The sequence below is a fragment of the Dermacentor andersoni genome, chromosome 1 (genome assembly GCF_023375885.2).
Source record: "Dermacentor andersoni chromosome 1, qqDerAnde1_hic_scaffold, whole genome shotgun sequence".
Taxonomy (NCBI): Eukaryota; Metazoa; Arthropoda; class Arachnida; order Ixodida; family Ixodidae; genus Dermacentor; species Dermacentor andersoni.
Window position 1 is genome coordinate 24,932,316 of NC_092814.1, and position 27,690 is coordinate 24,960,005.

The following is a 27,690-nucleotide window of genomic DNA, read 5'->3' on the forward strand; positions in this document are numbered from 1 at the left end:
GACAAAAATGATTTCAGATACCTTTTAATGTCTCTCTGCTCTGCTAATGGACCCTGGCATGAAGTCCTGTACTGTAGGTGGCAGTATATTTGCCTCAATTTCTACAGGTATGATGACCAAACAGATCGCATTACCAAATACCAAAGAGTGTTCCTAGAGGACCTTGAGAAAATGGAATTAGGTGAGCCAATACTGTCCATTTTGCTCTCATTTATATGGTGCCTGACACCATATTTTGCCAGATATCTCACAGGACCTTTCTTTTTTATGCCTGTGAAACTTGCTTGCCTTCGCAGGTCCTGAGCCATCTCTCTTCAAGTCAAGACACTACTGTATTCGTTTCCATTATCTGGTCAATGGACAGAGTGGTTATTTTCACATGTTTCGGTCAACAGGAACTCGCTTCTTCAATAATGTGGCTGTTCCCATCAGTGGAGAAGAAGAAACCATTGGTATGGAATGGAAACACTTTTTAGTTTGCTGTAATATGGTTACTTGGGCAACAATGTATGGCCAGAATGTCTACCACTTGACTGAAAGAACTAAACAAAATAATATAAAACCTGCTAGGACACACACAAAATATGCAGGTTCTTTCAGTTAAAGGTAAATAAAAATAAATGGAGGAGGGCTCCATGCGAATACAATCAACTATATGTGTTGTGTGTGTTGCTACCAGTTGTGTATTCTTTTATAGTGACTGAATATGCATTGAAACTAATTAAATTATTTTTAAATTAGTTCATTCATGATAAACATGTTGAAGTTGTATAGAGTGTAGAGAACACAAATGAAATGTTTCTGACAAGGTAATTGTACTGGGATTCCGAAGATTTCTAGGCCCAAAAATCCAAGCTATGTGCAGAAAACATATAGATACTACATTTTGAGTGGAAATCAGTAGCTCAGTTCCCTGGCATTTTAAAATTAGCTGCACAACACTTCGTTCGACAGAAACAATTTATTCAGCTGTTTCCCTGTTCCTTTGACAGCTTTCAAATTGACACCCTGGCTATTAACATTCCGTTTGGATACAATAAGGAACAACACTCGTTTAAGTCTGAGGAGAATGACCGATGCTCGTGGAGACTCTTGCAAATGATTTTGCTGTAGGAGAACCACAATCTTTGTACAAACAAACCAGTTCTTGAGCAAACACATGAAGATCACTTATGCAGAATCTTTTCCAATCGTTAGGTAAGCATGTCTTGCCTTAAGCAGCCAACAAATTTGCATAGTTAATTTAGGCGAAGCAAAATTATGTGGCCAGTCTCACCACAATGTTGTGGGCTACTGTGGCTCCTTCAATGCTTTAACTTAGCTTCTTCAATGAGTACTACGCTCTATTACATGCATCTGGTGACTTGCTGTTCCTTTGTTTCATTGCAGTCATTGTCGTGGTCCTCCAGACACAATAACCTTTCCTTTGTTTCTTACAAGCTTCTTACCCCCGTATTCAGAAATGCAACTTAAGTCGAAGCCCATGCTTGACGTGATTTAAATGACGCCTGGCGTTAACGTACCCAAAGACGCTCACTGTGTTTCCTTCGGCGCATACACAATAGGCGTCACTTAGATCAAGTCAAGCATGGGCTTCAACTTAAGTTGCATTTCTGAATACGGGGGTTAGTTGACCTGACATCCAGTTTTTAATAGCATTTTATGTGCAAAATAATGTTTGTGAGCCTTTTGTTATCAAACCGACTCCACGGAACATTTATGTTTCACTTTTTTAGAAGTTGAAAATACTATTCAGTATAAAAGCAGCGAAAGAATTCTTAATGACCTGTACAGTACCTAGAACAGCCATGATACCTCCATTCGAAGTAGTAATGAAGAGGTTACAGAGGCTCCTTCTATAAGTAGCAATGAAGTTAGAAGGGCCTTGCAAGACATGGAACGGGGAAAAGTGGCACAAGAAAATGGAATAACAGTCGATTTAATCAAAGATGGAGGAGACTTATTGCTTGAAAAACTGGTGACCCTTTGTATGAACTGTCTATCGACTTCAAGGGTCCCAGAGAACTGGTAGAATGCCAACATTATACTAATTCACAAAAAGGGAGACGTTAAAGAATTGAAAAATTATAGGCCCATTAGCTTACTCCCAGTATTATATAAAATATTTACCAAAGTAATCTCCAATAGAATAAGGGCAACATTGGACTTTAGTCAACCAAGTGAACAGGCTGGCTTCAGGAAGGGATACTCTACATTGGATCACATCTATCTCATTAATTGGATAATCTAGAAATCTGCAGAGTACAATCAGCCTCTCTATATGGCTTTCATAGATTAGGAAAAGGCATTTTATTCAGTAGAGGTACCAGTCATAGAGGCATTACGTAATCAAAGAGTACAGACTGCTTACGCACATACCTTGGAAAATATCTACAAAGGTTCCACAGCTACCTTAATTCTACACAAGAAAAGCAGGAAGATACCTATAAAGAAAGGGGTCAGACAGGGAGACACAATCTCTCCAATGCTATTCACTGCGTGCTTATTAGAAGAAGTATTCAAGCTATTAAACTGGGAAGGCTTAGGAGTAAGGATCGACGGCGAATATCTCAGCAACCTTTGGTTTGTCAATGACATTGTTCTATTCAGCAACATTGCAGACGAATTACAAGGAATTATTGAGGACCTTAACAGAGAGTGTGAGAGTGGGGTTGAACATTAATATGCAGAAGACAAAGGTAATGATGAATAGCCAGGCAAAGGAACAAGAGTTCAGGATCGCCAGTCAGCCTCTAGAGTCTGTGAAGGAGTATGTTTACCTAGGTCAATTAATCACAGGGAACCCTGATCATGAGAAGGAAATTCATAGAAGAATAAAAATGGGTTGGATCGCATACGGCAGACATTGTCAGCTCCTGACTGGAAGCTTACCATTATCATTGAAAAGGAAGGTACAGTCAGTGCATTTTATCAGTGCTGACATATGGGACAGAGACTTGGAGCCTGACAAAGAGGCTTGAGAACAAGTTAAGGACCGCGTAAAGAGCGATGGAACAAAGATTGCTAGGCATTGCGTTAAGAGACAGGAAGAGAGCGGTTTGGATCAGAGAGCAAACAGGTGTAGCTGATATTCTAATTGACATTAAGAGAAAAAAATGGAGCTGGGCAGGTCATGTAATGTGCCGGTTAGATAACTGTTGGACCGTTAGGGTTACAGAATGGGTACTAAGAGAAGGGAAATGCAGTCGAGGACGGCAGAAGACAAGGTGGAGCGACGAAATTAAGAAATTCGCAGGCACTAGTTGGAATCGGTTGGCGCAGGACAGGGGTAATTGGGAATCGCAGAGAGAGGCCTTGGTCCTGCAGTGGACTTAGAATTAGAACATGTTGATGATGATGATGATGATGATGATGGGGTGATCATGCGCGATGATGGGTATTATTGCTGCCGTGGATGCACACATGGGAAGGCCAAGACAAATTCGCAGAGCTTGAGCTTGCACAGACTGGAGGGCACGGATGTTGGTCTTACCGGACTCATCCAGTACAAATACGCTATAGTGTAGGAGACCCAGGAACAGTGCATTATAGAGTTGGAGCATCGCACTCACAGATGCACCCCATGATTTTCCTGTAAGAAATCTGAGCACATGCATTATCATGACTAGTTTCCTTTTTAGGTAGGAGACATGAGGACTCCAGAAGAAAAGTGGTGTATCTTCTTGTAGGCAATAGGTGAAATGCAGACATGAACTAAGCCACAAACACTCCACAAGGCTCTCAAACAAGTACGCCACACATTGCCCATTCGTGATAATGTTCCACCTGATCTTGCTAAAGCTAAAATATTCTCAAAACTAGACTTGCAAGAAGCCTACTGGCAATGTTCTCTGGATGATCAATCAAGCTTTATGGCCACATTTTGAACACCAAAAGGTTGTTACTGATAGCTCCGCCTGCTGTTTGGACTTGTGGTAAGCAGCGAAAATTTCCAGAAAAGACTGCAAGTGGCACGAGAAGGACTTCGTGGAGTTCTCTGCATTTCACACAACACTCTTGTCTTTGGAATGAGCGAAAATTAAGAAAATGCTGTCGAAGACCATGACAGCAAATCAGAGAGCCTACTCCAGAGATGCTGACAAATTGGAATCTGTCAAAACAAAGAAAAAGTGCAGCTTTAAGCCTTATCAACTGTCTTCCTAGGACACGTGCTGGCAAAAGAACTAAAGGTTGATCCATTAAAGTCGAGGAAATCAAAGTTGCCAAAACCAATTGATGTCCAATGAGTGCAACACTTCTGCGGAATGATCAACTACCTGTCCATATTCCTCCTGGCTGCGGTGGCTGCGTTTCAATGCGGATGCAATGCAAAAACGCCTGTGTCCTGCACATTGGGGGCATGTTAAAGATCCCGTGGTGGTCAAAAATAATCCGGAGTCCCCCACTACTGTGTCTCATAATCAAATCGTGGTTTTGGCACGTAAAACCCCAGAATTTAATTAAATTCTCTCCAGATTCTTGCTGAAAATTTCTAGTCCATTAGAGCCATTGAGGAAACTCACTGTCAAGGATGCACCATGGCAGTGTAGAAAACTGCAAAAAGAAACATTTCAAAAGGCAAAAGACATTGTGACAGGTGCTCCAATTCTGGCCTACTTTGACTCCCAAATGCAATTAGAAATTCAGTGTGATGCATGCGATTTTGGACTCGGAGCACCCCTCCGTCAAAATGGACAGCCACTCCCATTTGCCAGCAGAGCAGTTACACTGACAGAAATGCATTATGCACAAACTGAAAAGGAAGTGTTGGCCATCGTCCTTGCACTAAACAAGTTCCACCAGTACACATTGTGAAGAGATACAAAGATCGTCAGTGATCACAAGCCACTTCAAGTTATCCTGAAGAAACAATTGGATCAAGTTCCAAGACAACTACAAGGCATGATTCTTCAGAAGCAAAGATACATCGTCATCGAGCACAGACCAGGCAAAGAATTACTTTGGCCATTACGATGTCTCGTGCATTCCTTACCAACGAAAGCAATGAAGAAGAACTTGAAAACATTGACATTGTGCACTACCTTCCTGTGAGAAAAGAAACTCTGGAGAAGATTAAGTCTGCGACTGAGGATGTTGAATCACTGCAAAGGTTGAAAGCAATCATCCTGTCAGGTAGGCCACAAGATAAGCTTCAAATACCCCTAAATATGCATGTGTACTTCACAGCCAAAAATGAGCTCACAGTTAAAGGCAACCTAACTTTCAAGGGATTTTATCTAATTGTCCCAATGTCTCTGCGTGGTGAGATCAAAGCAGCACTCCACTCATCTCATGTTGGGATTGAGCGCTGTCTATGACATGCTCATGAATGTGTCTTTTGGCCAGGAATGAATGCAGAATTAAAGGGAATTGGTGGCAACCTTGCTCCTCTCCTCCTCGTCGGCTGCCCCCTCTCTGAACTCTCTATATCTCCATGCAGCCACACCCATTCCTGTATACCCCATGCTTAATAAACCCAGTTAACCTCCGTTGACAAAAGTTCAGTGTTTAATCATCCACTATACGAGACATAACGAATTGCTGAGCCTAAGCGAAGGTCAAAGTGTCGCAGTTCGGCCATTGAAAGGTGGGACATGGGTCACAGGGACAATAACTAAGGGAATTGATAAAAGATCGTATGAAGTTCAAGTTGTCGACAGCGTCCTGCGAAGAATCAAGTATTTATCAGATGAAGCCCTTCTGTGGGTACCTTTAGCAACCAACACAAAGTCAGACACTGCATCGCAACCAGAACAGGCAACCAGCGCAACACATTAGACAAACCGTACTCTCGTCAGACCTTGAAGAACCACATAACTTCCCAGGAGGTTTGACGATTTTGTCGTTCGTTGAATGGTTATCTTCAAGAAAGGAAGGATTTTACAAGAAGGATCAAGAGATGGTACCACAATCCTGTACGTTGTTACATGATGGCCTCATGCCCCTTCTGAATCCTCAGCTCCCTCTGTTCTGGCAACCCTTCTCTTCTATGAACTTGTTTGGAGCACACAAAGTATCGAGTTGCATCTGGCCCTCCTGTTCCTCTCCTACTCATGAGCTGCCCCGTCTCTGAACTCTACTCTGCATCTCTGCAGCTCCATGTAACCACACTCATTCCTGTTTAACCCATGCTTAAAGGGACTGACAACTGGCCAGAATGTGTTGTGAGACGTTGATGGTGTAGTGAACAGAAGGCCCACAAAGAATTGCCATTTATTAAACAGATGACTGCATTGATGTCCCGGCTACCATCGTCAAGCCTATATGCCTGATGGCACTAGTCCAGTCTCTTCTTTTTCCACCACGGTGCTCTATGAGTACTGTCCACCACATGGCTCCCTCCCTAGCGATGAAGGCACTGCCTTTGAGTGGTTTTAAGTTGTAGAGATGGCACTGCCAGAGTCTAGATGAGCTGGCTTCAAGTGGTCAATGGAAATTGTCTCTTAGCATTTGTTGAGAAGAAGTGTGAAAAACTTGGCGTCACGCTTGAGTACATCGAAGGGACTGTCGTAAGGAGTTTTCAAAGGAACACGAGTAGCGTCGTGACGGATAAATACGTGACTGCTATGAAGTAATGATAGGCTCATGTAAACATTGCTGCGCTCGTTACGAAGCGGCGGTGGTATAGCAGTGGCCATTGTAATGCGAAGGCAGTCGGCGTAGGATTGTAGGTCAGCAAATGACAGTTCCGAGGCGAAGAACTCACCGGGTACGCAAAGTGTTGTGCCGAAAACGAGTGCTGCTGAGGAACACTGTGCATCTGCTTTCAGAGCTGTGCGAAGACCTAGTAGAACCAAAGGCAGGTGCTCTGTCCATGGAATCACGGAGTCGTGGGCAGCTGCTTTTAGTTGACGAAGGAAGCGTTCTACCATGCCATTGGAACCTGGGTGATAAGCTGTTGTTCGTATGTGCATTACATCCAGAAGACGGGAGAGAGCTTGAAAGAGGGATGAGTCAAATTGTCTTCCTGTGTCTGTCGTTATGGTGTGTGGTATGCCGTAACGAGAAATCCAGGTATTTAAAATGACCTGGGCTACAGACTCTGCAGTAATGTGAGAGAGTGGCATTGCTTCAGGCCAGCGTGTGAAGCGGTCGATACAAGTGAGTATGTATCGTTGGTTTGAGGACGGGGGTAGGAGACCAACGATATTGATGTGAACATGGCCGAAACGAATGTCTGGTGGTGGAAAATGACCAGGTGGGCTCATAGTGTGTCAACTGACCTTGGCGCGCTGGCACTGTATGCATGCCCGAGCCCAGCGACAGACGTCAGCGCTCATACGTGGCCGCAGATAGTGGGAAGTGACCAGGCGTTGTCTGGAACATACTCCAGGGTGCGACAAGGAGTTTAGTGCATCAAAAAGTTGCTGCCGAAATTGTTGTGGAACGTACGGTCGAGGATGACCCGTACACATGTCGCATATCACTGTGACGTTGCAGCCAAGCAGTAGACATCTTCGAAGCGCAGAGAATTGTTGGCAGTCTGGAGTGTTTGAAGTTCACGGTCTGTGTGTTGAGCGGTAGCGAGGCGGATGAAGTCAATGCCGGAACGATTTCCTTGGCTTGCATTTATTGAATCCGTGATAGAGCATCAGAAACGGGATTATCGGCACCGCTGATATGCCAAAAATCAGTAGTGAATTCGGAGATACACGTAAGCTGGCGAATTTTGTGGGGAGTTGGAGGTAATAGCATAAATGAGTGGTTTGTGGTCAGTGAGAATAAAGAACTGACGCTCTTCAAGGTTGTGACAGAAGTGGCAGACTGCGAGGTAGAGTCCTAGCAATTCACGACCGAAAGTGCTGTAGTGGGTTTCTTGCGGTGTCAGCTTCCTTGAAATCAAAGATATAGGCTGCCATGTCTTGCCAACCAGTTGTTGAAACATGGCGCCAACAGCTATGTCAGAGGCGTCTACCATAACGGATATTGGAGCATCTGGTTGCGGGTGTACCAGTAGAGTAGTGGTAGCAAGGGCGTTTTTGGCAGAGATAAAAGCAGATTCGGCAGCATTAGTCCACGATATAGGTGTGCTAGCTCGTGGTGTGCCAGAGAGTATAATGTGCAGAGGCTGCAAAATTGAAGCACAACGAAGAATGAAACGGCAATAATAATTGATGAGGCCCAGAAATGCCTGTAATTGCTTGGTGGAAGACAGACGTGGGAAATCTTTAATGGCTTGGATGCGGGATGGGACGGGTTGGATGCCATGCTCGTCTACTCGATAGCCCAGGAAATCGAGAGAAGCAATGCCGAACTCATGCTTCGAGATGTTTACAACCAGGCCATATTGACGGAGGCGTTCAAACACCTTATGTAGGTCAGATTTGTGTTCCATAGTAGAGCAACTCAATACAACAATGTCGTCTAAACAGACGAAGCAATAAGTCAGGCCACGGAGTACTTGATCAACGAACCGCTGGAATGTTTGAGTGGCATTACGGAGTCCGAATGGCATATGCACGTATTCAAACATGCCAAAAGGGGTAATGATTGCGGTTTTAGGAATGTCGAAAGGCTCGACAGGGATCTGATGGTAGGCTTTTACTAGATCAACCTTGCTAAATATGCAGCACCCATGAAGCGATGAGGTGAAATCGTGGATGTGAGGTATAGGGCACCTAACGGGAATTGTCACATTGTTTAAGGCGCGGTAATTGCCACATGGCTGCCAATCACCCATCTTCTTGGGCACCATGTGTAAAGCAGATGACCAAGGGCTAGCGGAAGGATGAACGAAGCCCAACTCGAGCATTTGTTCAAATTCTTGCTTTGCAATCTTCAGACAGTCTGGTGCTAAGCGGCAAGGTCGGGCATATACTGGTGGTCCTTTAGTCACAATGTGGTGCGTGACATTGTGCACTATTGGATGATCTGGCGAGGGGGGTTCGAACAGCTCTGGAAATTCCAGCAGGATGGTGTATCATGGTTTCGGTACCTGGGTGTGTGTGCTTGTACGAGACACAAAGGTGGTGCAGATGTGGTGATACCTTGTACGGACAGGTTTGTTGAGGAGTCAAGGCGGCAGTTGCGAAGGTCGATGAGAAGGTTAAACTTCCACAGAAAATCAGCACCGGTGATCGGCCCGCAGATGTCAGGTATGCCATCGAAAAGGGCGTTGCAGGCCAAGGTCAAGACTGACAGATTTCTGGCCGTACGTTTTAATGTTGGAACCGTTGATGGTAGTGAAAAAATATTCGTCATGGCGATGTCTTCTGCAGTCTTGAAAAGTAGGGGGAATGACACAGATTTCCGCACCAAGGTCTACAAGATAGCAAACTTTCATAACACGGTCGGTGACGTAGAAAAGATGGCTTGATGTAGAGCCAGTAGCACTAGCCATCATCAGTGACTAACTCGACCGTTTCCCGGAAAGTTGCAAGGCGGACGGCACTGCCGTGCGCGAGTGCCATATCTGGCGTGATACCAACAAATAAAGAGAGACGGAGGGCGTGACATGTTTTGGTCATGCGAGCGATGCTGCTGCTGATGGGTATTCACCCGAAAGCATAAGGCAGCCAACTGGTTGGTTAGCTCCTCTACTTGCGCAGCAAGGTGCGTGCTTGAACTGTCGGGTTCGTCAAAGTGCTGCTGTAACTGGGGTTGTGTCACAACGGGTGCATTACAACAGGCAACAGTGGATATCACAGGATGGAAAGAATCCATAATCTGGTCTGCCATCGTCACTAAGGCCTCGACAGACGTTGTAGTAGGTGATGCACATAAAATCATGCGTACCTGGTTTGGTAGACGCTGAAAGAAGAGCTCCCGAAGGATTTTATAGTCTGTTCATGATGGACTGGTTCCCAGGAGTTGTGTCATGCGGCGAAGCAGCTCAGTTGGTTTTCTGTCACCAAGTTCCTCCGATGAGAGGAGCTGTTGAATCCGTCACGACTCACGAGTCAGTGGTGCGCCATAGTAACTCCCGCTTAAGGGTATCGTACTGATCATCGGGCGGAGGAGCTAGCAAAATGTCGCGGACCAAAGCTGCACTGTTCAGGTTAGGCGCACTCACGATGTGTTCATACTTGACTGCCTAAGATGTGACTCGGTGACAGTGAAACAGCACCTCGTTGTGGACGAACCAGAGTTGACAGCCTGAGGGCCAAAAATCTAGAAGTTTCAGTGTGGCGACGGGAGACATTCTGTTTTCTTCGAGATGTCGTTGGTCGGCGGCTGGTTCCAGGGCGTCGAGAAGAAACTTGGTAGACGTATGTATACAGTTGTGATGTGGTATCATGTCCGGGTCACCAACTTGTAGGAACAGAAGGCCCACAAAAGAATTGCCATTTATTAAAACAGATGACTGCATTGATGTCGTGGCTACCATCGTTGAGCCTATATGCCTGATAGTGCTAGTCCAGTCTCTTCTTCCACCGCGGGGCTCTATGAGTACTGTCTACTACAATGGAAATGAAATGACCATGATTTATAGTGATAGAATCCAGCACGTTGTTTCCGATTTCAGTAGAAATTATAATTTTAAATTGGCAAAGAAGTCTCAAAAACCAGTAAGTGGCGAGACCTGGCAGTGAAATCTTGGTACTTCGGATGTAGTGTGTGAGATTACTGTACGTAAGTCGACTGTTATTAAGTACATCATAATTATTGTCTAGAATAGCAGTTGGTATATTATTAGACACTCGCGTATTATTCTATGCTTCGGAAATCAAAAACGCATGTGTGGCTATGGCAACACGCTGAACTTCGTATCACGTGTAAAGGCGTTGTTTCGTTTTTGATCCGATCGGTTTTGTTTTGGCTGGTTAAATACCAAAGCAGTTGGAAAGGAAGCCACGAAAATACGTAGCTATTATCGCAGAAATCATTTAACAATTCGGAAAACACGAATCGCAGGAACATCGACTTGATAAACAAAATTGTACTTTAATACAGCACGGCCACACTTGTCTGCCTCCCACTAATGCCAGTGTATAACCATTATCGCGCTCACCTATCACAGTTTTCAGCATGCTTCTAGTGAATGACTATGTATATCCTCACTGCAGATTGAAAAAATCCCGATAAAAAATTTTCCACGGCGTTTTCTGCATTAGCACTTTTTGATCAAACACTCTGACCGGTAAGCTTTCCATTGCACTAAAAAAAATGGGTACCATGAAAATTGGTTGTCAATCCCTTTAATAAACCCAGTTAACCCTCGTTAACAAAAGTCCAGTGTTCTATCCTCCACTACACGAGACATAACGAGAAATAATAAATTACCAACCAGCCTAGAAAAAAAAGGGCACAGTCGCAGCTCCTTCTGTGAAACAGCTGCATTGCCTGCCACAGGAGGTATTCTTTTATTGGGGACGTAGGCTGCAGGAATTGCTATTTCTAGCCCAGTTGGCAGATGCTTCAAGCAGCCAGTGAACACCAACCTCTTGTGTTGGCCTTTTCTCTGCACAGGCTCTGGTAATCATAGTACACATTATTTGGCATGAGGGCCACCACTAGAACTGTTGGTGCTGCCATTGTTTTTCTGTTGAGAGTTGGACTATGTGACACCGCTTCACCTCGGTAGCACTTGCCCAGCTTGCAGTGAGATGTCTTATCATGTGGTTTTGGAGGCATGTTATAGCGTTTTTTTATCCAGGAACTTGTACTCGACAATTGAAGACTATCCTATTAGCCGCAAAACAGTTGCTTTGGAACCCTCAGAACACTATATTTTAGTGCTCGTATCAAGGGGCTCACATCAGAGTTCCGTGTGGTGTGCAGATCCCGAGATGTGCATTAATTTTTGTCATGGTGTCTTGTTGGAAAAAGGCACTATGCCGAATTAATTATGACTGGCCTACGTTCTTCTTATGCAATAGATCTGTAGTTGTGGCTTTGTACGCTAACTTTCAGTAAAATATTTGTGAGGCTATATACATTCTCAATGGTGTTAGCCGTTCTGCGAAAAGGACCATCCATAGACCTTTTTTAATGGAAAATTGCGTAAGGAATGCTTGCGACATTGTGGTATGAGCACCGCATAAAATTAGGCTATTTCTATGGCATAATGCAAAACTATGACCACTACACACCGATTACAATTTAGCTATATTTTATTTCCTTTCTTGACGTTCTCTGTACTGAAAGCAGAAAAATGCATTTAGTTCCACTCTCTGAGCCAGTCAGTGCTGAGAAACATGGAACAGGACACAAGTACCTGCCGCCGTCTGCTGCCTGTCAGTGAGAAATTAATGAGACACTCATGTAGAAGGCTAACATAACTTTGCGCTATACGGGTGTTTTATCTCATTCTAAACAGAATTTTAAAAAATCATCCATGACATGTAGCACAATTTTACTTCTTTAGCTAGATTACACTGAGACGCAGATATTATTTGCACAAAAAATGAAAGTGAATATTTCACTAATTAATACATTTTTGCTATTCAACTTTTAAGCTAAGTACTGTACAGCATATGATTCAGTCGAAACCTCAGCAGTCATGGAGGCACTACGGAATCACGGTGTAGATGAGCCATATGTAAAGATACTGGAAGCTATCTATAGCGGTTCCACAGCAACCGTAATCCTCCACAAAGAAAGCAACAAAATCCCAATAAAGAAAGGCGTCAGGCAGGGAGATACGATATCTCCAATGCTATTCACAGCGTGTTTACAGGAGGTATTCAGAGACCTGGAGTGGGAAGAATTGGGGATAAAAGTTGATGGAGAATACCTGGAGAATGGAGAATGGAGAATGATATTGCCTTGCTTAGTAACTCAGGAGACCAATTGCAATGCATGCTCACTGACCTGGAGAGGCAAAGCAGAAGGGCGGGTCTGAAAATTAATCTACAGAAAACTAAAGTAATGTTTAACAGTCTCGGAAGAGAACAGCAGTTTACGATAGGTAGCGAGGCACTGGAAGTGGTAAGGGAATACATCTACTTAGGGCAGGTAGTGACCACGGATCCGGATCATGAGACTGAAATAACCAGAAGAATAAGAACGGGCTGGGGTGCGTTTGGCAGGCATTCTCAAATCATGAACAGCAAGTTGCCACTATCCCTCAAGAGGAAAGTGTATAACAGCTGTGTCTTACCAGTACTCACCTACGGAGCAGAAACCTGGAGGCTTACGAAAAGGGTTCTGCTGAAATTGAGGACGACGCAACGAGCCATGGAAAGAAGAATGATAGGTGTAACGTTAAGGGATAAGAAAAGAGCAGATTGGGTGAGGGAACAAACGCGGGTAAATGACATATTAGTTGAAATCAAGAAAAAGAAATGGGCATGGGCCGGACATGTAATGAGGAGCGAAGATAACCGATGGTCATTAAGGGCTACGGACTGGATTCCAAGGGAAGGAAAGCGTAGTAGGGGGCGGCAGAAAGTTAGGTGGGCGGATGACATTAAGACGTTTGCAGGGACAACATGGCCACAATTAGTACATGACCGGGGTAGCTGGAGAAGTATGGGAGAGGCCTTTGCCCTGCAGTGGGCGTAACTAGGCTGATGATGATGATGATGATGACTGTACACCACATCTTACAATTTACGAATTGTATCGGTGACTTTTAAACTCTTATACACTTCTAACGAACGAATTCTGAGGATGACACCAGTTTCGAGATATGCATTCCCAAAGTTTGCGACGAAATGCATTGGTGAAATGAATGAAATTCTGGAGTTTTATGTGCCAAAACCACAATCCGATTATGAGGCACGCTGTAGTGGAGGGACTCTGGTATAATTTTGACCACCTGGGGTTCATTAACGTGCCCCCAATGCACGGGACATGGGCATTTTTGCATTTCTCCCCCATCGAAATGCGGTCGCCGTGGCCGGGATTTGATCCCATGACCTTGTGCTTAGCAGCGCAACACCATAGCCACTAAGCCATTTGAAATGGGTTGGTGTTACAGTAATTTCCAAGCTTCAGTGTGTAAAAAGGCATTTTGTTTTGTTAAAAGAGTAAGTGGAACAATAGTGCATTTTTAAGGCAAGCTTTACTGCACTTATCTAAAATTGGGGCTAGTTTCAAAATTTGCTCCAAGTGGATGCACTTTGTGAAATCACTGGCTTAAATTTGTGTATTGCAATATGTGCACTAAAATGATTAGTTGAAAAATTAATTAGTAAAATTTTGTTAATTAGTCAATTCTGTTATTGATTTTTAGTGTGAGTAATGTATACCTCTTCAACTATTCCAGCTCATTAAGTACATTTGTGTTAAATGCCACAGGCAATTTTTAAAAATTCTGTTAGCGTTAAAATAAAACACCCGGTATATTAACATAGAAAGTTGGGCTAGTTGGTGTTGATGCAGTTTCTGTGACATAGTTACTAACACAAACAAGACTAATGGAAAAAGGCGGTGGGACAGGACAGAGGGCTAGACTTCAAGTGACAAGCTTTATTCAGAAAAGCATGCAAAGAGGCCATCGTACGCTCAAATAAATGCACAGACAGATACATAAACAAATGTGCCACGTAAGAGACAACCAAACGGGCAACGAAGTCGATAAGCACCACAACAAGCCATTACAAAGCATTCACCAGGTTCTTCTCAAGGTACAACACTTCTTTATCAGTGAGTGCCAGTGATAGAGCGCTTACGCATTCATCAGGAGCTTTTGAAATGTAAAATGCGTCAAATATTTGCGTATGTAACTGCCTGGCGAACCGTCTGAGCACTTGCATGTTATCAAAACACAGCGAGCATTTACGAGTACATCATCGGCAATGGTCAGCCAAGTGGCCAGCACCTGCAAAGCATTGAAGGCCAAGCCCCGTGATCTTGTGCCTATGTATATTTGCTTTAAAAGCAAGCCACAATGTTTTAATGACCACTCGGGCTCAGTGGAAGCTAGCGCATCCATCCATTTCTGCAGTCTGGTTGGCATGCAGGCACTACATACAGCCAGGCACGTACCCAGGATTTTCTTTCGAGGGGGGCCCCAACCCAAGGTAACTTATCTGCACAAATGAGGGGGGGAGGTACCTTTACCAGTACAAATGTGAATAATGCCCCCCATTAGCCATAAAGACATGTAAATCTGCAAAATAGAATTGAAATAAGGTGTACCTCACAGGTACGCCTGTGAGATACACCGCTCCTTTATTTGGCAAACAGGGAACCTCATCAAATGGACTTGCGCATGACAGAAGCGCCGGAACAACATTGCCAAGAACTAAACAAGCGAAAGTGTAAAATAAAGATTTGTATTAGCGTTTTTTGAATTAGCTCTGGAAGAATTATAGAAAAATATATACAGTCTAGCCCGGTTATAACGAAGTCGGCGGGAATCGGAAATCACTTCGCTATATCCGCTATTTCGTTATATGTGGACTATGAAAAAAAAATGCTAACATGGGCATACCGATTTATTCCCGCTGAAAGAAGTGGTCCAGCATCCCCTGAACACGTTTCGTGAGTGCGGACTTCAGGATTGCAACTTCCATACCATCCAACTTCGAACCAAAGATCTGGTCGAACTCCGGACTCCCGAGGTACATCCGTAGCGTGTCAACAGCTGCGATGGCCGCTGTGGAGGTGACCGGCGTAGGGGTGCAACTAGCATCGTCGCATTCGCTGTCGGTGGCGCTGTCCGCCAAGGTCTCTTCCATGACACTCCCGGCAACTTCTTCAGTCGTGAAGTCCTCGGTGGCAACAAGGTCTTCGTCGGCGAAAACGAAATTCATGTGGCTTAGACCCGCAGGCACAAGGTTCAAGTCGCTAGCGGAATCCCAAAGCTGCATGCTGCATCGATGCTGCCATGCGATGCAGTGAAGCAACCTTTCGCTCCGCGGGAGAGCAGACGACGCCATGAAAGGACGCTGTCAGCCGAATTTTGCTCTTATTTTCGCGGAAAAAATCACCTCAACGACGCAAAAATGTGTTGATTGACAGATTATTTTTCGGTTTGTATTAAATCTCTTCGTTATATCCGCTGACGCGCTCTTATTTGGTTCGTTAAAACCGGACCCAGAATGTATTGAAAATGCAAAGACGGGAATGGGAAATTGAAATCCCTTCGTTATAACTGCTATTTCGCTATAAGTGGCTTCGTTATAACCGGGCTAGACTGTATATATTTGCGGAACAATCACAGTTCTGTTGGAACCCTCATTTACTGCTCTACCAATTTAAGTGCCGAAACCAACTCGTGTTGTTATTTGGGAAGTTGCTTAACGATGCATGGTCACCAGTCCCGTACAACTGCATAGAGCGCAGGACACTGCAGTTCTAGACGTACTGCACCCAATGCGGAAGGTTAGAGAGAGAGAGAGTAAAACATCTTTATTAATAATACTTGAATGGCAAGAGCAGTGTGGGAGGAACCCTCAGTCCAGGGTCCCTAAGATTATTCTGGCGATGTTTCGAGCCCGTTGTATCACAGCTCGGAGGACCTCGGGAGGTCCGTCGCGGAGGGCATCGTCCCACAGCTCTTTTTTGCCTAGGGGGTAAAGGAGAGTTGGCAAGGGAGGAAAGAGATTTGCAGTGCACTCGATCGTGACATGGAAGATTGTGGGCGAGCTGCCACAGCTAGGGCAACGATCTCCATAACAGTGTGGGTAGAATTTATTGAGAGAGACAAGATTTGGAAAAGTTGCGGTTTGTAACTGGCGTAATGCCACTGCTTCCTCCCGTGAGAAGGATGGCGGTGGTGCGGCGTGGGTGCGACGAATGCGTGTATAATGACGGAGTATGCCTTTGTAACGGAGCAAGGGATCCCCCCACTCTGAACTAGTCGCCTCACCACGCCGAGTCGCCCGGAGGAAAATTTCTCTGGCAACCGCATGTGCACGTTTGTTACCCGGCAGCGAGGTACGACCAGGGGTCCAGAGTAAGTGGATGCGGGGAGATGTGGTTGGTGTATTTTGCGGGATCTGTTTGAGAATTTGGTGCACCGCTCTCGGGATGCCATGTCCTGATAGGAACGCCCGGCATGCCTGTTGCGAGTCCATCAATATATACACTTCCTCAGGAACACGGATGGCGTATCGAATTGCAAGAGCAACACCGAGAATTTCTCCGTAAGCGACATTTGTTTCGCGCATTGCAGCAGAGTCTCTCAGGGATTCGGTGCCATCCAAAACTGCCGAGGTATAGCCCTCTTGAGTGCGTGATGTGTCCGTGTATAAAGTATGTGTTTCCGGGATGTTTGCAAGCATGCGGCCAATGTATCGTACACGGGCTTTGCGCCGCCCTTTGTCATGCTCGGGGTGCATATTACGTGGCAATGGATGAATACTTAGTGCTTGGCGTATCGCTGACGACAAGATCGTTGGACGGGTTTCAGACTCAAGGGGTGGGACAGAGTATCCTAGCCGTGTGAGAAAATGGCGGCCAGTAGGAGTGAGTAGGAGGCGCTGGCGATGGCTGACCCAATGTGCCTCTAGCAGCTCGCCTAGTGTGTTATGTGTCCCTAAGTTAAGGAGATGGCGTGTGGAAGTATAATTCGGGAGGCCATGGGCCAGCTTCGTCGCTTTGCGAATCGTTGCGTCTATGCGAAGTTGTTGCGCTTGGGTCAACCGCTGAAATGGGAGATGGTATGTAAGGCGGCTGATCACGCATGCCTCCACCAAGCGCAGCAGGTCCTCTTCTCAAAGGCCCGAGCGCCTGTTGGAGACCCTCCGGATCATGGCCAGAATTTGCTCAATCTGCCTGGATAGAAGGGAAACAGTGTAGTTTGACCTGCCATCCGCTTGGACGTGTAGGCCGAGGATACGAGCACGATTAACCTGTGGTATCGGTGTGCCATCCACGTGCACAGTGATAGGGGGAGTAGAGGAACGGCTCCAGGGGCGAATGATTATGAGCTCCGACTTTTCCGGAGCACATCTTAAGCCGCATTTTCTCGCGTACTCGGAAACTGTATCGACTGCTTGCTGCAGTCGGTCCTGGATGGCTCCGTCGGAACCCCATGTCAACCAGATAGTAATGTCGTCCGCATAAATAGCGTGGGCGACATCAGGGATCTGGTCGAGTATCCGGGGGAGCCCTGCGAGCACGATATTGAATAGAGTAGGGGAAAGAACTGAGCCCTGGGGTGTCCCACGTCCTACAAGGCGAATCGTACCGGATCGATGCGGTCCCATTCCTACGGTGGCTGTGCGATCTCGAAGAAATGCGCGGATATAGTTGTACATACGAATTCCACAGTGTGAATGTGCAACATTGTGAAGGATGAGGTCATGTTCAACATTATCGAATGCCCCTTTTAGGTCTAAGGCGATGAGTGCTCTCGTTTGGGCGGACGACGGAGGTCCTATGACTTCCTCCCGCAATTGTAAAAGCACATCTTTGGCAGACAGGTGAGCCCGATATCCGAATTGAGAGTTAGAAAAGAATGATTTTTCTTCGAGGAAGGGCTGTAGACGCTGCAAGAGTACATGCTCCATGAGCTTACCAATGCAGGATGTTAGGGAGATGGGTCGTAAGTTTTCAAACTTAACAGGCTTGCCCGGTTTGGGGATCAGTGTGATGTCGGCGTGTCGCCATGCTTGGGGAAGCATGCCCTTGCGCCAGCAATCATTGAAGATATGGGTGAGGCGGTTAATATCCGCGTCACTGAGGTTACGAAGGGTGGCGAATCGGATGTGGTCGGCTCTCGTTGCCGTGTTGCAGCGTAGGTCTTGTAGGACCACCTGTACCTCGTCAGATGTGTTGTCTGCATCGAGCAATTCGTTCGCCTCGCCTACTGAAGGACAGTCAGGGTACTGCGGCGGCAGGCCTGTGGGTATGAAATGCTTCTCTAGCTCTCTGAGGAGTGTCAAGACATCGTCCCTGTACTCGTGCATTAGGATGTGCAGCTGTTGAAAGGTTTTTCCCTTTGTTGTGGTGGGATCTATGAGTGAGCGAAGAATCGACCACGTTTTTGCTGTGCTCAATGTGCCTGAAAGGCGATCGCAAAATCCTCGCCAGTTATTCCTCGTAAGGATCTCTGCATACTCCTGAGATTCCCGTGCAATTTGATCTATACGTTTCCTAAGTTTTCGGTTGAGGCGTTGTCGTTTCCATCGCTGTGTCAACCCTCTGCGGGCGTTCCAAAGATGAAGTAAATGCGGGTCTATGTCTGGTGTCTCAGTTGTGGTGCGCAGTGTGCTCGTGGTGGCCTCTAGATCTTGTGCGAGAAAGTCAAGCCAGCGTTCGTACCCTTGGCGCTCAGGTGGGTCCTGGTGACGTTCCCTGAATTTCGCCCAATCCGTTATATGCACATTTCGCTCGGGCCTGCGCGCATCCCGTAATGACAAGGTGGTCGCCACAATGTAGTGGTCACTACCAAGGTGCTCCTCTAAAGGCCCGTGCGCAACGACTGGGCCAGTATTGCGCACGAAGGTAAGGTCAGGGCAGGTGTCACGAGATACGCTGTTGCCTATACGAGTGGGGTGCTCTGGGTCGGTAAGCAGTGTGTATCTCATGTTACAGGTGGCATTCCATAAGCGGGTCCCTTTAGCCTGCGATTTAACGTAACCCCATGCAGTATGCGGAGCGTTAAAGTCGCCGGCCACCACACAAACCCGTCCAAACCTACCAAATTCTGTGAGTAGGTGCTGAAAACAGTGCGTTCGCGAACGGGGGGAACTGTATGCATTGAGTATATACAGACTCTCGCTGCGTTTACCTTGCGTAATTATTTCCAATATTTGGTGAGGAATGTCAATGTTGGTGGTATGCATGCGACATGTAACATGTCTTGAAACTAAGGCTCCCACAAGAGGAGAGACACCCGAGAGCCTGCTGTAGCCGGATAAAGAAGAAGTGTAATTGACTTCCTGTAAGAGGATGACATCGGGAGGGTTCGTGGATGTGGCGATATACTGCTGTAGGGAACCTCGTTTTCGACGGAATCCCCTACAATTCCACTGCCACACCACTAGTTGCTCCACGTTACACGGCACCATCATCATCGCGAGAGGAAGCAGGCGGTCGTGCATAGGGATGCGGGCGCCTACATTTGAAGGTTGCGGCCGAGAGCCTTGGTCGGAAAGTGCGCTTTCGTTGTTACCGCTAAGCTCAGGAACTTGCATGTGTGTGAAAGTGCACTCTATACATGATTTAACTTGCTCGGTAATCCCTATTTGAAGGGCCTCCATTTGACGTTCTATCCTGTCCAGATCCGCCTGCATACTAGTGCTCATGTCTGCCACCAGCGCGTCCATTTGTTTTTGCAGGCGCTCACAGCGCGCCTCCATGTCACGACGTAGGCGGGCTATTTCTATTAGAGGATCGGGATTTGATAACGAATTGGTAATTCGTTACCAATTCGTTAATAGGGTAATAGGGGAAGAGGTAGGGAGAGATTTACGGGGTGGAGCGAGCTGTGGAGGACCCTCCGCCCGACCTACCTCCCGAGGCACCTCCATTGCTGTTTTCTTCTCCGGGGTACGCTGCACCCCTGAAGGGACCAGGGTCACCTTGGCTGGGGCGTTGGTCTGCAGGGCCTTCTTGTAGGGTTGTTGGGAAGATGGGGAAGGAGGGCGCTTCTCTGGGAGGCGCACCGATGCCTCGCGGGATCGGGACCGAGACTTGGAGTGGGTCCGGAACTTGCGACGGGATCTCGAACGGGTCTCCGACCAGTCTTGTCTGGTCTCCTTCGTTGGGGCGCGTGACGTTCGGGTCTCCACCGTATCTGTGGTAGTGGTCGGGTCGCTGGACGGTTGGAGTTCACGCTGCTCTTTCTCGAGAGCTTTCGGCACCCAAGCTTTGTTCAGTGTCTGCCTAGCACGCCGCGGGCAGTTTGGATCCGCTGTAGGGTGGGTCCCGTCACAGGATCTGCAGTGTGGGGTGCATGGATGTGACGGGGTGGGGTTGTCAGTCCCACATGTCACGCAGATGACCACGTGCGGTGTAGGACAGTAATCAGCCCAATGGCCGAGCTTGTGACATATCTTGCAGACCAGTTGGCGGGGTCGATGGGGGTAGCAGCGGAGTTGTGCACCATAGAAACGCACGTAGCGAGGCACTTTAAGTCCTTCAAATCTTACCAATGCAACGTTGGTTTGACCCATCATTCGTGCTTGGAAGTATTTGAGTTCCAGGAGCCAAAAGCTCATCCACTAGCTTGGAAGACTGTGTACCGGGCAAATGACCAGGAACAGTTCCCTTGCATGAGTTGTCTGGGGCCGCAAAATATGTTGTGATGGTATAGACCCGCTGACCAAGGTTCAGCTCCCTCACCTTGTACAATGCGTCGGCTACGTGTGACTGGGGTGTGCTGATGATTGCCAAGTTCTGCTGAGGTCGCAGTCGGAATATGATGTCCTGACGATTGTCGGTGGTCAAGCCGGCTGCACTCCATAGAGCACTGATGAGTTCTGGGCGCGTCCGCTTATCGAGGCAAAGTCCTCCGTGAGGCTGCAGAATTATCTTTTCGTCGTGCAAAGGAAGTTGAGGCAGGTTATGATTCCGACTGCGCTTGCGTACGCTAGGCTGGGAGGCGACCGGAATGCCCAAGATGTTCTCGGAAGGTTGCATCTTAGCGTGCGTTTGACGGATGCGTCGCTTATGTATGACTGTCTTCCAACAGCCACCTGTGTCGTCGTCAGTTTTGTCGTCGTAAATGTTCGGGGTAGCATCCTCCTCCATCCTTTCCCCGGTCGGAGTGTCTACCTCTCGTTGTTGGGAGGGAAAATTGGCGAAGGTGGGATCGGCGGCCACTCCCGCGGTATCCACCTCGAGCGTCTTTGTTGTTGTCGAGGAACGCGCGGCGGCGTTCTCCGTCGCCGATTGCGTCTTCTGCTCATTGGAAAATGATGTTGCGGTAGATAAATGCTCCATCGAAACAGAGCGGTGAATTGGCCGAAGGCCCTTTGCACACCCATTTAGAACACGGGCCTCGGAAGAGCTGGTCGCTTGGCGCTCTTGGTTCATGGTGTAGAAAACACGCCAAGGCAGCTATGGCCCCGGCAGGGGCAGCCGCGATGGAACTGCTTCAGAGCTGTAAAGGCGCGGGGAGCGGCAAAAAAAATCCCGGGAAGAAAAGGCGGTCGGTGGGAAACGGCGAGAAAGCCGCTTCCCATATGACTCCCGGCGAAAGCGGCCCGGGCAAGGGCGGTCAAGGGCGGTCGGTGAAGGTCGCGTAGTCTCAGTGGTTGCGGAGCGCGCCGACGACACGTCCGTTCACTTCGGCCGACTGATTGGAACTCCTCCGGAAGGTTAGGAAAACGCCCACATCAGCACAGCAGAGAAGTGGCTACGTCAGGTGGCTCGACTGATAACGGTAGAAGTGTCACTTAAAACACATGGAATTATTCTCCGCTTCCGGCGGCGTTTTCTCTACTTCCTTTCTGAATAAAAAGATGTTGATGCATAATTATTTTCACAAACAACGGTTAAATTTGTTAATGTTTGCTTCTCCTTCCTGTTTGGCTGTTGCCTCGGCTCTCTCCCTTAGTACATCGCTTAATTTCTCAACTCCTTGCGACTCTTGTTTCCAGTTGCCAATTTTGGACGAAAAGTGCTGTACAATTAGAGAAAAGCCATACGAGGTAACAAGCGACTGTCATATTGCTTATAGGTTTAACGGTTATTGCAGGGCCTTATGATGGATGCTCTTTCGCATTATTTTATTTTCCACCTTATCTAACCTTTATTTATTTATTTATTTATTTTACAATACTGCCGCTCTTAGCCAAGAGCCTAGCAGACGGGCATGAACACTTTCTTTTCTGTACATAAATACACGTACGCACTACACAAAGAATGAAAGAGCAACGATATTCAACAAAATACAAAAGATAAGGTAGATAAGGTATACGATAGAACACTAAACAATGCAGAATAAAATGAACAACAACTGGGGCACATCATAGACAAAGCAAAAACGTGAAATATTTGGGAACAAACAAGTGTATACAATTTCTTTTTCTAAGTACTGTCAGTTCAACATAAAGAGAGTAAGGAACAAACGTTAGAAGTCGTTAATAATCTCTTGTGATGAGCTCCAGTTGTGAAACGAACAGGGATAAAGAGTTTGTCGCTGTTAATGACGAGTAAAGTTCATTCGATTCTCTGATTATCCGAGGAAAGAATGAGTACCTGAGTGCGTCATTAGAAAAGGAATACTCGGTTAGCGCATGTTCGTGTTGATGCCATGTTATTCTAGACTGCGAATATGAAATGTACTGGGTGATATCAATTTTATACTGACGGTGCAGCATTTGAAACAGAAATTTTAGTCGAACTTGTTTCGCTCTCGTCGATAATGTGTTGAGGCCTGAGGAAGCTAAGAGACGTGAAGGTGAGTCAGTAGAACGATATTTGCTATGAATGACCTTGCGGCTTTTCTTTGTACGGCTTCAAGTTTAGCTATGTTATTTGCTCTGTAAGGAAACCAAATTGTGTTAGCGTATTCTAAAATAGGCCTCACAAATGTTTTGTAGACCAGAAGCTTAATGTTTGTTGGAGCGACCTTTAGGCGTCTTTTTAGATAAAATAGTTTTCGTAGTGCAGTAGTTGTAATATTAGTTATGTGTGTTTCCCAATTGAGGTTTGATGTCAGCGTTATCCCTAAATATTTCTGTTGCTCAACCATCGAAAGAGGCGTGCCATTAACGATATAGGTGAAATGAGAGGGTTGCTTTTTTCTTGTTACTGTCATTGCCACTGATTTATTGACGTTAATAGACATTTGCCACTGGGAGCACCACTCAGCTCGCGTGTTAAGGGAATCACAAAGATCGTGATGGTCGTTATGGCTGTTAGTTTCTTTATATATCACGCAGTCATCCGCGAAGAGTTTGATTTTGCACGCTATATTATTGGTTATATCGTTAATAAAGATCAGGAATAACAGCGGCCCGAGTGCTGGGCCTTGTGGTACTCCAGATGTGACAGGAACGACATCAGATGGCATGCGGTCAAACATAACAAATTGTGAGTGGTGTGTTAGGAAAGCTGTTATCCAAGCAGAAACTTCTCCCTTCCCGATGGCTTGCTCCACTTTTGCAATTAGCTTAGTGTGACTCACGCAATCAAAAGCTTTAGATAAGTCAAGTATAATCATGTCAATTTGAGAACGATTATTAATACTAAGAGCAAGTTCATGAACTACCTCTGTTAGTTGAGTGATGGTTGATAAGCCAGATCTCGTAAACCGTGCTGATGAGGAGATAGGATGTTTTCGTGTTCTAGAAACACTGTCATGTGTTTTAGAATGATGTGTTCTAGTATTTTGCATGAAGTGCTGGTGAGAGATATGGGTCTGGAATTGCGAACATTACTTTTGTCTCCTTTCTTGTGGATCGGTATTATTTTTGCCTTTTTCCAGTCGTGTGGTAGATTAGTAGTTGCTAGTGACTTACGAAAAATCTGTCCCAGATATCTACTGCACCACTCAGCATATTTTTTTAGGAATTCGTTTGGGATTTCGTCAGGGCCGTTTGCTTTCTTAGGGTCAATGTTGAGGAGAAGATTGCAGATTCCGGCGTCCGTTATTATTAAGGGATCAAGCACTGAGGTACAGGATGGTGGAAGAGGGGGAAGTGTAACATTGTCTTCCGTGAAGACTGGCTTGAAGAAATCGTTATATTTATTTGCCATTGAATTTTTTCTTCTTCAGTTAGTTTGGTTGTTGTCTGCTCAGTACTGCGCAGATGTTTCCAGAATCTTTGTGGGTTATCTTTTAGGAAGCTAGCAAGAGCGACACTGTAGTAGTATTGTTTCGAATCTTTTAATTTCTGCTTGAAATGCATAACTGCAGATTTTAACTTCAAGGTTGTAGACAGTTTTGAGTTATTCTTGTTTACCTTACGAAGCCGATTTGCGCTCCGTTTAGCATGGATGACTTCGCGTGTGATCCATGGATTCTTAAGGTGCTATTTTTTCTTTTGCATTGGAATATAATTAGTTGTACAGTGCAGGACAATGCTCTTAAAATGTAGCCACAATGCATCTACATCAGTAGATTCCCGAGATGCTTTCTCCAAAAAGGAATCGAATTCATGCGACAGATAAGTTAGTGTGCTGGCGTCATCTGCTTTATGAAAGTTCAAAAAACTTTTTACTGTAAACAGGGTAGTAATACAATGATCAAGCTGGAATGTGCACATAGGTATACTGTGATCAGATATCCCTTCAATAATGTCCATTTGTACTTGACTTGTAGAAAAATGTTTGCTAAAAAGTATGATGTCGAGGATATTTTTCTTTGAGCCTTGAACGCAAGTAGGACAAGTGACAATTTGATGTAGGTTAAAATTTAGCATTAAGTCTGTTAGCTCTTCTGAGGCTTCTGATGTGTGATGCATTGTGGGCCAGTCTATGTCAGCAAGGTTGAAGTCGCCTGCAAGAATAATCCTGGATTGATGGACATGACGCTGCATATATTCTTGAATTGCTGAAAGGCATGCGCTGTCAGAGGAAGGGCTCCGATAAACACAACCGGTTACAATTGACGTCCCGTCGCACAAAAGTTTGTAGAAAATGGCTTCAGCGTTGTCCACCTTGGGAAGAAGGACAAAGTGAAGACAGTTTTTTATCAGTAAGGCCACTCCTCCACCCCGTGAAGGTCGGTCTTTTCGGATGATTGTGTAGTTTGGCGGAGCAATCTCGTGGTCGAATATAGCGGGTGATAGCCATGTTTCTGTGATGGCCACAATATCGGGAACGTTGAAAGAAAGGCAGAAGTGCTGAAGGATTGCGACAAGAAGGCTTTCCAAGGCTTCTGTTTTATTTAGGACACTGCAGGCATTTACATTTGTCAATGTTAAACTTTTGATTGTGCGGCTTGTACGGCTCGGCGGGCTATTTGGCAGTTTGTTTCTGTGCCATTTTTCTGCATCGGTACTTTGTCCTTCTCTTCGTCCCAAACATATGCGTGCTTGTTAATGTAAAGCTTGTCAAAAGAAAGTGACTTTTTCCTTTTTTTCACGGTCTGATTTTTCACTATCCCAAAGTTTCTTCCGTATGTCTCTTGTTCTTTTAGAGAAGTCTTCACCAATTGAGTAGTGAGTTGTTTTTAGTTTGAAACCTCGGTTTAAGATTGCTACTTTTTCTCTGTAGTCAAGTAACTTCATTATTACCAGGCGAGTTTTATCTGTGGCGCGTTTCCCCAATCTATGTATACGCTCGATGGAAACCTTTTGTAGTCCCAGGGTGTCTTTGATAATGTCTTTGTTCACAGTTTGCTCTAATGACTCGCTAGTTTCATCGTTTTTTTCCTTTAGGCCATAGATAATTAGGTTAGATCACCTACTGCAGTTTTCTAGGTTGTCAATTTTTTGTTGAAGTGTGTCTATAACTTCGCTCATACAGGCGATTTCTCGTTGACAGGATTCAACTATATTTTCAAGGACTGCAAGGAGGTCAAGCTTGTTTTCTATGTCTACTAAACGTTTTTCTTTAATATCTCTAATATTCTTTAATATTGTAAGGAAGATGACGAACGTGCGCGCAGTCAGCAGCATCGGCAGCATCAAGCGCGCAGCAGAAGCTCGAGCTCGGGGACTGTGCTCGGTGCATCATAGAACCGGCGGTCGCTGCGAACCCGAATAAACCTGCGAACCCGAATAAGTAGCAGGTTTTGGGAACGCAGTAACAGCACGTAGCTTCTCGGGATCCGGGCGAATGCCCTCCTTTGACACGACATGGCCTAAAATTGTTAGCTGACGAACAGCAAATCGACACTTCTTCAAGTTAAGTTGCAACCCGGCGTTGGTCAAGCAAGTGAGTACGTGCTGGAGGCGGAGCAGGTGGGTTGGGAAATCAGGGGCGAACACTACAATGTCGTCAAGATCGCAAAGACATATTTTCCATTTGAGGCCACGTAGCACATTATCCATCATTCTTTCAAACGTAGCAGGCACGTTGCAAAGTCTGAAAGGCATGACGGTGAATTCATACAAGCCGTCTGGTGTAACAAAGGCAGTTTTCGGGCGATCGGCCTCTGCCATCGGAACCTGCCAGTAGCCTGACCGCAAATCCAGCGAAGAAAAGCTCGGCTCCCTGCAAACAGTCCAGAGCATCATCGATGCGTGGTAATGGGTAGACGTCCTTCAGCGTGATCTTGTTCAACCGTCGAAAGTCAACACAGAAGCGGATGGAACCGTCTTTCTTTGTGACGAGGACCACGGGAGAGGCCCATGGGCTTTGGGAAGGTTGAATGATGCCTCGACGGAGCATGTCATCGACCTGGTCTGCAATGACGCGACGTTCCGTAGCGGACACGCGATATGGTCTTTGTCGCAGGGGTGAGTGAGTGCCACTGTCGATATAATGCTTGACTGTCGATGCACGGCCAATGGAGGTTTGCGCAACGTTGAAAGAAAGGCAGAAGTGCTGAAGGATTGCGACAAGTTGAGATTGCTGCGAAGGTGTCAGATCTTCGGCGATGAATGGGCTGAACACACCAGTCGATGTTGAGTCTGGTACGGAGAGTGCACTAAGTTCATGGGCGGCAGTAGAAGACACTTCGTCGAGGAAGGAGACAATTCGTGTGGAATCGACCTACTCGACGTAACCAAGGCATTCGCGGCGGAGCAGTGATAGCGGCGATGAAAGATGATTGTAAATGGGCATCGTGCTCACACCGGCGGCAAGGTCAAGAGCTGCAAAGGGCAAAGGAAGCGCTTTTCGGGTGACAGAGTGATGAGAGGGCATGAAGAAGACCGTCCCATCGGATATGATACTACAGAAGACTGGTACGAATGCTGATGAGCACGGGGGGATACAGGTGTCTTCTGTCACGACAATTTTAGCGGCAGGATGAGCATCGACCGAGGCCAGGTCACCAAGGTGGAAACG

At 46.1% G+C, this 27,690-nt stretch overlaps 1 protein-coding gene across 3 annotated transcripts in view; it reads left to right on the forward strand.

Moving 5' to 3' along the window:
- Positions 1-27,690, forward strand: part of sp3 (phosphatidylinositide phosphatase spermathreecae) — a 270,294-nt gene that overhangs the window by 215,626 nt on the left and 26,978 nt on the right. For all 3 annotated transcript variants that reach the window (XM_050192990.3, XM_055061254.1, XM_055061255.1), the window contains 2 exons: positions 108-181; positions 297-452. In XM_050192990.3, the coding sequence (XP_050048947.1) occupies positions 108-181; positions 297-452 (230 nt within the window). The remainder of the gene's footprint in view (positions 1-107; positions 182-296; positions 453-27,690) is intronic.